The 14,115-nt window shown below is 43.1% G+C and overlaps 1 protein-coding gene across 1 annotated transcript in view; it reads left to right on the forward strand.

Annotated features, from left to right (window-relative positions):
* Window positions 1-14,115, forward strand: part of SVEP1 (sushi, von Willebrand factor type A, EGF and pentraxin domain containing 1) — a 239,190-nt gene that overhangs the window by 32,722 nt on the left and 192,353 nt on the right. The window contains exons 2-3 of the mRNA XM_007936774.1: window positions 3,378-3,633; window positions 7,939-8,115. Of these exons, the coding sequence (XP_007934965.1) occupies window positions 3,378-3,633; window positions 7,939-8,115 (433 nt within the window). The remainder of the gene's footprint in view (window positions 1-3,377; window positions 3,634-7,938; window positions 8,116-14,115) is intronic.

Below are 14,115 nucleotides of genomic sequence, written 5' to 3' on the forward strand. Positions count from 1 at the left end.
ATATATATATATATATTATATATATATATGCATGTATATGCATGCGTATATAATATATGATGCATTTTAATCCATTCCAGTTACTGCTTTTGTTATTACTCAATTGCCCCTTATTTGGCCAGAAGTAGCCTCGTCAGGCTGGCCTCTGGTTCCCTTTAGCATGCTGTTGATGGTCTTAGAAGCTATTAGCTTTCTTATTTTCTCTTATGATAAACTGTGTCTGTAAAAGATAAAATATTTTAGTATCAGCCAATTGAGATTTTTTTTAAAAATAATGATTTTTTCATTTTCTTTATACTAAATTCAATTTCTATTTTGTGGCCCCAATCCACCTGATGACAGAAAACTCCATCTAGATGCCGTCAAGCAACTTCAAAACTAGAAATTCCTGAGGCACTTCCCTTTTGAAAATTCAGTCACGCTCTGGAAGTTTTCCTCTTCCCTTCCTCTGTCCTCTCTGTAGTTGAGTCTGAGCTCTGTGGTTCATGCAAAGCTGCAGCAAGGGAGGGAATGGCCGCCCCTGAGCGCTGATCTATCCAGCACTACTATCTTCTGAGATGCACAGTTATCTCATCGTAAGCTTTGGTCATCAGCATGTCTACACATCAGCTGCTGTTGCCCTTCATGTAGACATCTCCTGGGGCTTCCACGACTTCCTATGTCAGAATCACCTAAGAATGACATCTGGCTTTTGGGTCACAAGGTCCATGGTTTCTTCCACTACCAGACCTTTAATATTGCAAGACTCTTTCAAGCCATCAACTCTCTGTCTCCTAATCCTCTCCAGGAATACAAAAATCTCAAGACTCCTAATTTTCTCTCCCTTAAAACCCCATAGAGTTATCCCTTTTGTCCTATACCATGTGTCCAAGAAAACATCTGTGGGACTTGCTACAATTTTATATTTCCAAATGGAAAGAGGAGCCCTGGACCCCTATACTTCAAGCGGGGTCCTTCATCCCTTCTGAAGGCTGAGCTGAGCTTTGGGAGTTTGGTGCAGAGAGCAGAGCCTCACAGCAACATCTAAAATCTCCTCTCCTCTGACTCTCTCCTTGTTCTTCTCCTTAGAGGTTCTTGCCTCATGTGCAGTGGAGAAAAATCCCATACTTACCATGTATTCTCAGTTCTGCCTGTCATTCATCAAGAGTGCAGCTTTTAACCTTGTAAGAACCAAGAGTGTTGAGACTGTTGATTGGGCACCGTAGTGTATGTATTTGGGGAATGTGTCTGCTAACACCTCACAGGTCATCCTGCCCCTCCTACCTACCTGCCCTCTGCGTCTATGTCCAACATGTCCCAGCTGCACTATTTATTTCCCTTTGATTATTTCACTAGGTTTCGGAGAAGGGATGGAGTGAATGGTTTGAATACCTTTTTTCAAAGCTCTGGTGTCAGAGGCGCTTCCTGAGTTGCTTGTCATTTAATTTGTTATTGTTAGGTGCCCCCTAGTTGATTTTTATCTCATAGTGACCCTGTGTGACAGAGTAGAACTTCCCCAAAGGGTTTTCTTGTCTGTAATCTTTATGGGAAGAGATTGCCAAGTCTTTCTCCCAGGCAGCTGCTGGGTGAGTTTGAATTGCCAACCTTTCAGTTGGTAGCCAAGCACTTAACTGTTACACCACCAGGAGTCCTTCAAGGTTAGTATTACATTTAATTAACTTTCTTTAAAGTCATATTTAACAGCTTTAGCTTACAGATTTTTTGTTGTTGTTGTTATGTGCTGTCAAGTCGGACCCGACTCATAGCGACCCCTCCTTGGGTTTCCGAGGCAGTATCACTATGGAAGTAGATTGCCCAACCTTCCTTCCGAGGACTGGCTGGTGGGTTTGAACCGCCAGCCTTCTGGTCAGCAGTCAAGTGCCTTAGCCACTGTGATACCAGAGCTCCCAGCTTACAGATATAAACACTAAAAAACAAAATTTAGGTAGAGAATTACTGGATTATAATCAATATCCACTGATTCCTTTCTAATAAAGAATGCCTTCCACAAATTATGAGAGAATCTTATAACTGATTCTACTCTCTAGTGTGAATTGAGGCAGTTGCTTTTTATCATAATATCTCTTTTAACTTTAAAAAACATAAGGTCCAATTGTCATGCTTCCTGTCTGCCTTCTGAAAATCGTGGAGTGTTTCTAGAATTATTGCTTAATCAAATTGAATTGCTTCTAAGAATTTGCTAGAAAATATATGTTGGCACTTACTTACCTTTCCTACTGGTTTTTTAATGAAAATCATCGACATCAGATTGAATTACCATGTCAAATCCCCTATTGTATTTCTTGTGCCTTTACAGCTTCATGCTACAAAACATCAGTGGCAATAAATAGAAAGGTTTTTCACAAGGTTTCACTCTTTTTCTTGTGTTATGAAGAAGGAATAAGGCATAATATAGTAAGCCATAATCACTTGTCCTAAAATAATAAAGCCCAAGTGTCAGATTTAATGAATCACTATTTTTCCATGCTGTCATAGGATACCACCAAAAGCAGCTGATTTCATGCTAATACTGGGTGGTCAAAATGGATGAAGTGTTGAATTAGTTTCATAATTTTGGATGAGCATTGGGAAAACAAACATTGTAAGCTGGTCAGCCATCAATTCACTGTTAAATTAAATCCCAAAGCTTTTAGGGAATAATCATACAGGGATATATTTCTACAAGTTATACGTATATATATTATGTGTTTGGAATCTGTAACCAGTTGCTGTTGAGTCAACTTCAGCTCATGGTGATCCTTGTGTGTTGGTAGATTTATGGTCTATCAGGTTTCGATGGCTGAGTTTTTAGAAGTAGACCATCAGACCTTTCTTTCAAAGGACTTTTGGGTGGACTGGAACTTTCAGCCTTTTGGTTAGCAGCCAAGTGCATTAACCATTTGTACCACAAGGGACTCCTCAGAATATATATATGTGTGTATTTATATACCTACATAATATAATTCTGAATATTCTAAATGTGGGTGTAGTGTGAATTTACTACTTAGAAGAAGATACATAGACCTTATATTTTGTTCATATTTGGGAAGTCTGACAATCAATGAAGAACAGTTTACCAATAAGTGATATAAATACCAGAATTTATACCACAAACATTTATTGCCCTTAATTACTAAATTGCGTAGCACTAAGATAATAATAGGGAGCCCTTGACATTTATTGTGTTTCTGTTGAGTAACTCAAGGGCTTAAACATGAGAAGACCATTGTAGACTCTAGTCAGTGCCTATTTCTGCTTACCCTCACTTCTCAGTGTTCCCATCCCATTCCCCACTCCTGTGAAAAGCTAATGGTCTCGACAAATATTAGCTAACATAACAGGAGAAGCATCTAGTGGGTAATGCAATAAAAACTCTCGCTTTTCCTGTTTCATTACAGCAAATTCTTCGCCATTCTAGAGAAAATGCAACGAAAGTTATATTCCTCATTACTGATGGCTATTCCAATGGGGGAGATCCTAGGCCAATTGCAGCCTCACTGCGGGATTTTGGAGTGGAGATCTTCACTTTCGGCATATGGCAAGGAAACATTCGAGAACTGAACGACATGGCTTCCACCCCAAAGGAGGAGCACTGCTACCTGCTCCACAGTTTTGCAGAATTTGAGGCTTTAGCTCGCCGGGCACTGCATGAAGGTAATGGAATGTAGTGTTAGTGTACCTTGAAATGGAGTTCTCTTTCCTCTTCCTGCCTGAAACCCACTGGAGAGTAATACCAAACCCTCAGAAGGTCTTCACTGAGCATGATGCCCTCGTACCCTTTGTGAATAATGAGATGAGCTGAATTTCCTAAGTAGAGATGACATTCTGACCTTGCAACAAAAGTATTATTGTTGTTGTTGTTTTCAACAGCTGTGATGTATTTCATTAAAATATCCATATGCTCCCACCTTGAACTATTGGAATCAATGGAATGAGTTTAGGTGTGTTTTGAGGCCACACACAGTGTGGGAACCCTTGACCTAGATCTCATTTATAGCTATCTGGACAGATGAAGTAAACATCCAGAGACATGCATAGTGAATCTCACCAGAATGTTTCCAGAACACGTGAAGAGCTAGGAACAATAAGTACTTGACACATGCTTGTAGACCTGATCATCTGAAGATTAATTTGTTTATGTATAAGCTTAAGAGCCGTAGTCCCCAAAGGGAAGAAGATCAGCAAATCCATTTGTTAGAGTTCTTCGCAAGAACGTTTAGTTGTGTGTCTTAAGTTAGATAAACCACCTTACATAATATGGATATGTTTCCTGGTGAGCCAGGAGAAGAAAGCACACTGGGGAGATTTAGCCTCAGACTAAAGTGAGATGGCAGATTACTTGACTTGATCCTTGACTTGATCCAAATGACTTGATCCTTGCATGTATCCATGTGCAAGATCCAATTGGATGGTAAAGTGTGGCAGCACGGGGCTCCAAACAATTGGTGATGTTTATAACAAGCAGGTCAGGCTTATTGTAGTTCCAAGAGAAGCGTATAGAGCCAGATCTCAGGCAGCAGCTGTGGACACAACAAAAAAGATCGACCTCTCTGAAGGCTCATGCTAGCAAAGTTAGTGGAGGTTAGGACCTTACTGGAGTGGGCAGGGATTTAAGGCAGAGCTTAGAAGCAGCAAGAAAATGGATTTGGGGAGTAATGCAATTTTACATTTCAGTTCTAGGCCTGCAACTTAATGAAGTCTAGTTTTTAATGTCACTGCCATCGAGTTGGATCTGACTCAAAGCAACCCCTCCTTGGGTTTCCGAGGCGGTATCACTACGGAAGTAGATTGCTCAACCTTCCTTCTGAGGCGTGGCTGGTGGATTTGAACCATCAGCCTTCTGGTTACCAGTCAAGTGCCTTAGGCACTATGCCACCAGAGCTCCTTAGTTTTTAATAGTTAGGACTTAAAGATTGAATCTCAGTTCTGTCACCTTTTCGCTAAGTGACTTTGGACCAGGCCTTCAAATTGGTTCAGCCCACTTCAGTCTTGGCTGAAAGAGTGACACCAGACAGACTCAGATTTTTAAAATGTGAGTAAACTGTATGCTAACTGGAAAGAAGTATAGGCTGAAGCCCTGCTGGAAGCTTAACCTCCCTCTTAGAAAACAAGGAGAACATGCACACTGCATAGCAACCAAATCTCTTGACTAGCGGAGTAGAAAACACCAGTCGGTGCCTGGCTCAAAGATGGTGGCCAGCCATGCTCCTTTAAATGGGTATCACTCTCCACAGTCCTGGCAGTAATCAAGTGGCATGCACCAGGGCTCACTCTGCCTCTTCCAAGTCTCCCATTCCAGGGCTTTAACCCAGATCCCCCAAATTTTAAAAATTTGTGTCTGTTCAAGTTTTACTTTGCCAGCTATGACTAAACCAGCTCACACCGGTTCAAGGCCCTGCTTTGGAAACATGCTTTAACTTTTGGATATCTTAGCCTTTATGTTAATATCATAGGGAATAAAAATAGTACCTACTTTATAGTATTGTTGCAATAACTAAATGAGTTAATATGTGTAAAGTGATTAGACCAGTAACTGAGGGTTTGTTTTACTAAGCCCTCAATTACGATCCACTACTATTATTTCTTTTGGCAATTTATCCAACATCACCAAGCTTCCATTTCCTCTGCTTTTCAAAAGGACAGTATAATATGTACCAAAAAACCAAAGTCACTGCTGTTGAGTTGATTCTGACTCCAAGTGACCCTGTATTATAGAGCAGAATTGCTCCACGGTCCCCAACACTATACATCTTTGTGGAAGCAGACTTGCCCATCTTTCTCCCACAGAGTGGCAGGAGGATTAGAACAGCTGATTTTGAGGTTAACAGCTGAGCACTTAACCACTTTGCCACCAGGGTTCCTATAATATGTACCAGGACAAAATAAAGTACTATTTATACTGCACCATATATTGTTTCTAGCACATCACAGAAATTCAGTGAAGTGGGAAAAGAAGGTGGTTGTATTTGGGGATTATGGGTGTTATTAGATGGGCTTATGAAGTTATGAAGGAGCTCTGGTAGCATAGTGCCTAAGGCACTTGACTGCTAACCAGAAGGCTGGAGGTTCAAACCCACCAGCTACTCCTTGGAAGGAAGGTTGGGCAATCCTACTTCTGTAGTGATACTGCCTCGGAAACCCAAGGAGAGGTCGCTATGAGTCGGGGCTGACTCGGTGGCACATAACAACAACAACATGAAGTTATGGAGGTGATTATGTGTTATAGAGAACTAATTTCCAGTCCTGTCATTTCTCTGTATTGTAGTATTGGGGTCTCTTGCTTTGAAGAGAGTTGACCCAGAACCTGGGTGGGTCAGAGCCTTAAAAGAAAAGGTTTTGGTTACTATAACTCAAAAAAGTTTTGGAAGGAACCACTTTTATTACAGTAAATTAAAATCTAGAATGTGTAATACTTGGCTAAATTTCTAGCCTTGGTAAGGGGAGACTGTCTTTACTGGAAAGACACGAGCAGTTTGCAGGGAACGAGCCTCCTCTGCCTCTTTGTTTTTTGAGGCTACTTTCAATTTGGACAGATCCATTCTCAGTCTCAAGATTGTCCATGCATCTGGCCGTTCTCAGTCAACATAGGTTCTAGAGTCATAGCCTTCCCCATATGTAACTCATCCGTTTATTTCTCTCCCAGATCTGAATGCCAGCACACTAGTCCTGGCTAGGTTTTTTATTGCTTTATAAGCTGCTTATTGCCAAGTCAACCTGTGGCCCAATGCCTCAGAGCTAAGGAAGTGCCAGGTACCCAAGTTGCAGGCCTTTTACCTCCACCATACTGTACTGGAAGGAGCTGTAATAGGGTGCCTGGAGGTGCAGGTCTCTTTCCCTAGCAGCTGCAGTCTTTCCTTTCTGTTGTTCAGAGCCATAATACCGTGGACAAATGTTTCATAATTGTGACCACCACCAATCTCCTTCCCAAGTATTCAGTTGTAACCTGTATGCCTCGCTGAAACTCATCCACATGTGTTCCTACTACAGGCCCATCCATAAGTCTGGGCCAAGCACCATAGAACCAGCACTAGAATTAAACTGATTTTGAACTCCTTCAACAGAATTGTTGTTGTTGCTGTTGTTACGTGCCGTCGAGTCAGATCCGACTCATAGCGACCCCTCCTTGGGTTTCCGAGGCGATGTCACTACGGAAGTAGATTGCCCAACCTTCCTTCCAAGGAGTGGCTGGTGGGTTTGAAACGCCAGCCTTTTGGTTAGCAGTCAGGCTACCAGATCTCCTTTCAACATTATTTGCCCGATTCTGGGCCATTCATTTTTGGGTCAGCTATACTGAGCCTTATCCTGACTTGTTAAGTCATTTCTTAGCTTACCTCCTGTGCTCAGAATGGTCTCTATTTTCATAACATATGATAAAATTTAAAATTAAGAGATAAACTGGATCCTGATTCTGTCGTTGAATTTATCTGGTGCCGTTATTTACGTCTGAAATCAAATCCCTGTGGAGATAGTAATATCTATTCTTAAGCTAGCGGCTCATGGTCAGCACTCTTACGCAGCAATCAGGGTTGTGGTTTTATTCCTCATTTGAACAAGGATTTTAGAAGTCTCGCAGTGCTGCCTGACCACATGGTGAGGCAATGGGACAGTGCTGGCTTGTAGGCCAGCCAGGGGAGTGACCTGGGGAACCGACTGCGTTACTTCCCGCTACATCTGGAGATTCCTTGCTAAAGTATTTCATTTCTGCCTGACCCTGCATGGCCTTGAGAACTTAGGATGAGGTCCCGGACTGAGATGATTTAACTGGCTGAAATGAATTCCCAGACTGTGCTAGTGCAAATCATACACATTAATATTCGGGTGGGGATGGGGAGCAGTTGGGAATTAGATGGATATGAAAAGATATTTTCTGCAGCCTGCGCCTACACTTTAGAGACTAGAGAATGTAACATTTGACCACTAATTCATTTTTCATTGCCCTCTGTCACATGTGATTGGCAGATCTGCCTACTGGGAGCTTTATTCAAGAGGACATGTCCCACTGCTCACATCTTTGTGAAGCTGGCAAGGACTGCTGTGATCGGATGGCAAGCTGCAAATGTGGGACGCACACAGGTCAATTTGAGTGCATCTGTGAAAAGGGTTATTATGGGAAAGGACTACAATACGAATGTACAGGTGAGTTTCCAGTTTGTGTGTAACTGTATCAGTTATCTCTGGCTGTGTAATAAATGACCCCCAAACTCAGTGGCTCAGAACGGTAAGTATTTGTTGGTGCTCGAGTCCATGGGTCAGCTCAGCATCTCCTTTGGTCTGAACCGTGCTGACCTGCGCGTTTGCAGTCAGCTGTGTGTTGGGTCGGCTGCTCTGCTGACCTCATTGGCTTCAGTTTTGGGTTCAGCTGCTTGTAATCTGGTCTCAAATGGCGTTGTCTTTGATAACTGGACTGTCCTCTGTAGGCCTTCTCATCCTCCCTCGGCATCAGATGGGTTTATTTACATGGTGGTGGCTATGGTCCAGGAGGAGGAAGGGAAGCTTGTCAGGCTTCTTGAAGGCTATGTTCAGAGCTGAAGGGGGAAATAGAGAGCTTTTATTTAATCAGTCGAATCGATGAGCCCAATCTGCCCTCTTGGCATCATTGTTGTTAGCTGCCACGAGTCAGGCCAACTCATGGTGACCTTATGCCTAACAGCACAAAGCACGCCTGATCCTGCATCACCCTGTGATCACTGAGGATCGGAGGTAGTCGTCTATGTGGCTTCCGTTGGCTGGTTTTCACTAGGCCCCTCTTCTTAGCCCGTCTTAGTCTGTAAGCTCCAGGGCACCTACTCAGCATCATAGTAGCACCCAAACCTCCCCGACAGATGGGCAGTGGCTGTCTGTGAGGCAGATGCGTTAGCCGGGAATCTCGCCCAGGGCTCTTGCGTGGGAGGTGAGAATTCCACCTCAGAACCTCCACTGCTCTCCCTTAAGCCAAAATATGCCCCAGTCTGTGAGAAATTAAAGCCAGTGGGTTCCCCGCATCCAGGCCACATGCAGTTTATGAGTTTACCACAGAAAGTGCAACGACATTCATTTGATGGTCTTTTGGCTCTTAACAGTCGCCACAGAGGGGCAAAGAAAAGTTCTAAAAGTATCATCATGTTTTGAGAAGGGACATTTATATTTTTATATTTGATTAAAAGGCAAGAAGAGCAATTTAGAATTCTTATGTTCTCTGTGATAATTTAGGACATACCTGATATTTAGAAGTAGAATGTGGCTTTTCTGTGTGTGGTAGCATTTTACTCGCTCATTTGTTCCATTTTTACCTACAAAGCAACATGTTCTTCATAGTTTGCAGCCCTTGGGTGATTCGCTGTTTTGGGAAAATGCATTCCCATGGAAATTAACACCTACCAGGAAAATTTAGAAGCAGTAGGTTTACCATGGGAGCTCTGGTAGCATAGTGGCTAAGACACTTGCCTGCTAACCAGACGGCTGGCGGTTCAAACCCACCAGCCACTCCTCGGAAGGAAGGTTGGGCAATCCTACTTCCGTAGTGATACTGCCTCGGAAACCCAAGGAGGGGTCGCTATGAGTCGGGGCCGACTCGACGGCACATAACAACAACAACAACAGGTTTACCATGTGGCCTTTCCGTGTTTGTTTCTTGTGAATGTTATTTGACTAAACTGACAGTTGGTAGATGAGCCTGCTCCGCAGCCAGGAACTTGCTTCTCTGCCGTCTACCTGTCATGCTTTCTGCCTCTCTTTCTTTTCTCCTCTTTCCCCTCCGTTTCCTTGCGGGACATTTCCTCTGGTATTATTCTTTCACTCTGTTTATTCCTCTTGCCCCTCACCTCCCTTCCCCCACCCGGCTCTGAGCCCAGCCGGCAGACACATCCTTTCCTGGGTCTGACCATCCACACTCACCCTGCAGAATCACTCCTTTTTTGGCTCCGCTCCCACCCACCAGCAGGCTTTCTCACTTAAGCAGAAAAAGGGGTGAGGGTGGGGGCAGATTCAACCCAACTGCCTTTGAGCTGGCAGAATGCCTCTCCTTGTTTTCTCCTCCTCTTGAATCTTCCCACACTCTCATCAACAGCCCAGCTTGGCGCTCTCCCGCACCTCCTCCTTCCGTCCTGCGTCCTAGCCCACCAAACACAGGCAGAAGCTCTCATTTTCCTCGCTCCATGCTGTCGTCAGCATATCTGGTTTCTGTGTGGTCCTAGACTGGGCTGCTCCCTGCCAATAAGCCCCTGCTACGTGGCTGCCGGGCAGCGTCAGCCACGTGGTGCTGCAGCCCCCACTGCTCCACGGTCATTGTGGCATCTCAGGGGATAAGAATGGGAGGTTCACAAGTCCACTCCCCCACTTGCCCAAGTAACTGTGGCTGCTACCAGAAGTACACTCCATTGTGAAAGGCAGAGAAGTCCATAGAATGTGCAAGGTTGGAAGGACCTGTGGTATGAGCATCCTTGGAGGGGTAGGGGGACCACTTGATGTTGGTTCCAGCCAAGAACACCAAGCGCAAAAGGACTAGTTTATCTGTCCCATCTTTTAATTGGTATATCTCAGCTTAATTCTTTCTTACACATTTAAATGAGATGGAGTTCCATCGAGGTAAATGTTCATGTTATTGTCAATATTTGTTTCCAAGGGATTAGGAAAAGTTGTATTGAGACTCCAACGTGTATACTGTGACTGCGTAGTTGCAGTTGGCGTCTCTCACTGTAGACTTCTCCAGCTTACTAAGAGCTAAGAGGAGAATAAATAAATGAACATCATTTTTCATGACATGAAAGATTCATTACCAGACTCTTTTCTGTTGAAAAGTCAGCCAGATCTCCCCAGAAAAGAATATTAACTCTAAATAACCCAGAACTGAAAACCAGGAAGCTTTTTAAAACCCATTTTGTCAACAAATGTTATTGAGCCCCTTCTCTATGTCAGGGAGCTCTGGTAGCATAGTGCCTAAGTCACTTGACTGCTAACCAGAAGGCTGGCGGTTCAAACCCACCAGCCACTCCTCGGAAGGAAGGTTGGGCAATCTACTTCCGTAGTGATATGCCTTGGCAACACAAGGAGAGGTCGCTATGCGTCAGATCTGACTCGACAGCACATAATAACAACAACAACACTCTCTATGTCAAGCCCTATGCTAGATAGACTTCAGCAAGGGAGCCAATGGTGAGCAAAAAGACGTGGCCTCTACCTTCTTGGAATTTGCAATCTAACCACACAAATAAATATATAATTAAAAACTCCAGAATGTGCTGTGCAATAAATGTCCATGGTATGAAGAAGAGACCCCAGGGATGGCCAACCTACGAGAGTCCCCTTTCAGCTGAGATCTGAAAGATGACTAGATGAGCACTGTTGTATTTTTCAAGGACAGGATGCTACCTTTCATTTGGAATAGTTGGAATTCTGAGTATTTATCCTCCCAGTAGAAGCAATTCCTTTGAAAAGCAAATCATTCCTCTTTAGAGCCAGAAGGAATCTCGGAGATTTTCTGCTCTAAACCCCTCATTCTGCAAGAGGAAATTGAGGCCTAGGGAAAGAAGAGTATTTCGCAGAACCTGAAAAGGGGCCCGGCACCCTTTTCTATAAGTCTTATGTTATTTTCAAGATACCACTCCACTAATTTTGCATTTTTGAAAATAATTTCTCCTACGTAATGCTTTCCAGATCCCTGAATACTGAACTGGGCTCAAAATGTTTACAGACACAGAAAGATCAAATGAAAAGAAGGCCCTACTTCCACTCCTAGCTCTGTCACTCACTTTATCCATCCTTCACCTTTAACATAGGCACTGGGACCATGATGACACTGATGATGACAGCAAAAATAACTCTTAGTGATGATAATAACTAATACTTAAAGAAAACCAAAAACAAAAGCCACTGCCATTGAGTCGATTCTGACTCGTAGCAACCCCCATTAGATTTCAAAGAAATCCAATCTTTCAGAATGGATCAAATCAAATCTTTACAGAGTGGATTGCTTCATCTTCTTCCCACAGAGCAGCTGGTAGGTTTGAACCACTGACCTTCTGGTTAGCAGCCAAATGTTTTACCCACAATGTCACCAGAGCTGCTTAATGTTTAAATAGTGCTTACTAAAGAGCATTTCAAAAGTTCAAACCCACCAGCCACTCCTTGGAAGGAAGATGGGGCAATCTATTTCCGTAGTGATACTGCCTTGGAAACCCAAGGAGGGGTCGCTATGAGTCGGGTCCGACTCAATGGCACATAACAACAACAACAACAAAGAGCATCCAAGCATGATTGATATTGACTCATTTAATCTTCCTAATAATTCTGAGACAGTGTTCCATTTTAGCAATAAGGACGGTATGGCATTGAAAAGTTACGTAAATTTTCCAGCATCACACAACTACTATATGTTGTTGTTGTTGTTATGTGCCATCGAGTCAGCCCTGACTCATAGCGACCCCTCCTTGGGTTTCCGAGGCAGTATCACTACGGAAGTAGGATTGCCCAACCTTCCTTCCGAGGAGTGGCTGGTGGGTTTGAACCGCCAGCCTTCTGGTTAGCAGTCAAGTGCCTTAGCCACTATGCTACCAACTACTATATAGCCAGGATATAAATCCAGATAGTCTGGCTCCAGAGTCTATAGTCCTGCTGTGGGGATAGATATTTAACAAATAAACATTAAAAAAAATACCCTTCAAACTCTAAGAATCAGTTTGACCCTTACGAGATCACCTGTATTTGGTCGTTTTTGACCTACAAAATGGCAGCTTTATATAGTTCCACTCATACTAGGGAGGAAAAGAACAGAATAAGTTATGTACAGTGCAAATCTGATCATGCTACTTCCTTGCTTAACATTCTTGAATAGTTCTTCATTCATAGAATAAACTTCAGGTTCCTTACCATGGCGTGTAAGGCTCTGTGTGATTTGTCCTTTGCCTTCACCCTTGGAGCTGAAAACGGGGCCTAGTTACGGTTGGGCTGAAATAACAAGCTATTTCGTGCCTCAGACCCTTTTTCGTGCTGCTGCTTCCGCCTCCCTTTTTCCACCACACCCAACTATTTCATTTGTTCCTACTTCATCAGACTAGTAATTCTAACAGTCAGTGAGTAACTCTCCAATTCATATTGAACTTCCCCTGCTTGCCTTCAGAACAAGGAACCCTGGTGGCTCAGTGTTTAAGTGCTTGGCTGCTAACCAAAAGATAGCCTCTTCAAACCTACCAGCAGCTCTGTGGGAGAAAGATGTAGCAGTTTGCTGGCATAAAGATCACACCCTTAGGAGCCCTATGGGGGCAGTTCTACTCTGTCCTATAGGGCCACTGTGACTTGGAATCGACTCGACGGTAGTGGGTTTGGTTTTTGGCTTGGTTTTTGGCTTTCAGAACTCAGTTAGCACTAAGTGAAAAAGACATAAGTAGGAAGTTGACTTTCATATCTTAAATATACAAGGACTCATTGTTGAAATATTACACAATTGCATGGTTTCTGTCTGTGTTAGTCACCACTGGATTCCTAGCATAATACCTGGCACATGGTAAGAAATATATAGTTAAAGAGCTCTGGTGGCATAGAGGTTAAGGCATTTGGCTGCTAACCAAAAGGTTGGTGGTTCAAATCTACCAGCTATTCCATGGAAGAAAGATGGGGTCATCTGCTTCCATGAAGATTTACAGTCTTTGAAACTCAGTGGAGGTCACTGTGAGTCAAATTGACTTCATGATAGTGAGGTTGTGTGTGTGTGTGTGTGTGTGTGTGTATTTATTTATTTGAATGCAAAATGTTTATGTTTGGTTAACCTTTGCCAACAATAAGTCAAATACAGTGTACGGGTTGATTTAGTAGATTGGTCATTTTAAGATAAATAGCTCATCAAATCAGTTGTGAATAGCTAGCTAATGCCTGTTGTGAATCCCAGCAGTTGCAGCTGTTCTGACTTTCCCCTAAAGGAATTTGAGAGTCACAAATATAGAGACAATAGGCATTTTGAGGACACTGCTCCATTGCAGAGATTGGTTCCATCTCCGTGAGTCTGGAATGACTAGCAGGTTGGAAATTAGAGCTGAGTGGAGATCAAGGCGTCTTGCTAGCTCATTGGAACCATTGCTTCAGTGATATACCCCACTCCCGGCCCATCTCCTGCAAACAAACAGACACATTTTCCTGTCTAAATATTTTATCACTTCTTTGGAAAGG

This window comes from Orycteropus afer, unplaced genomic scaffold (genome assembly GCF_000298275.1).
Source record: "Orycteropus afer afer isolate SDZICR_OR568_19922 unplaced genomic scaffold, OryAfe1.0 scaffold00037, whole genome shotgun sequence".
Classification (NCBI taxonomy): domain Eukaryota; kingdom Metazoa; phylum Chordata; class Mammalia; order Tubulidentata; family Orycteropodidae; genus Orycteropus; species Orycteropus afer.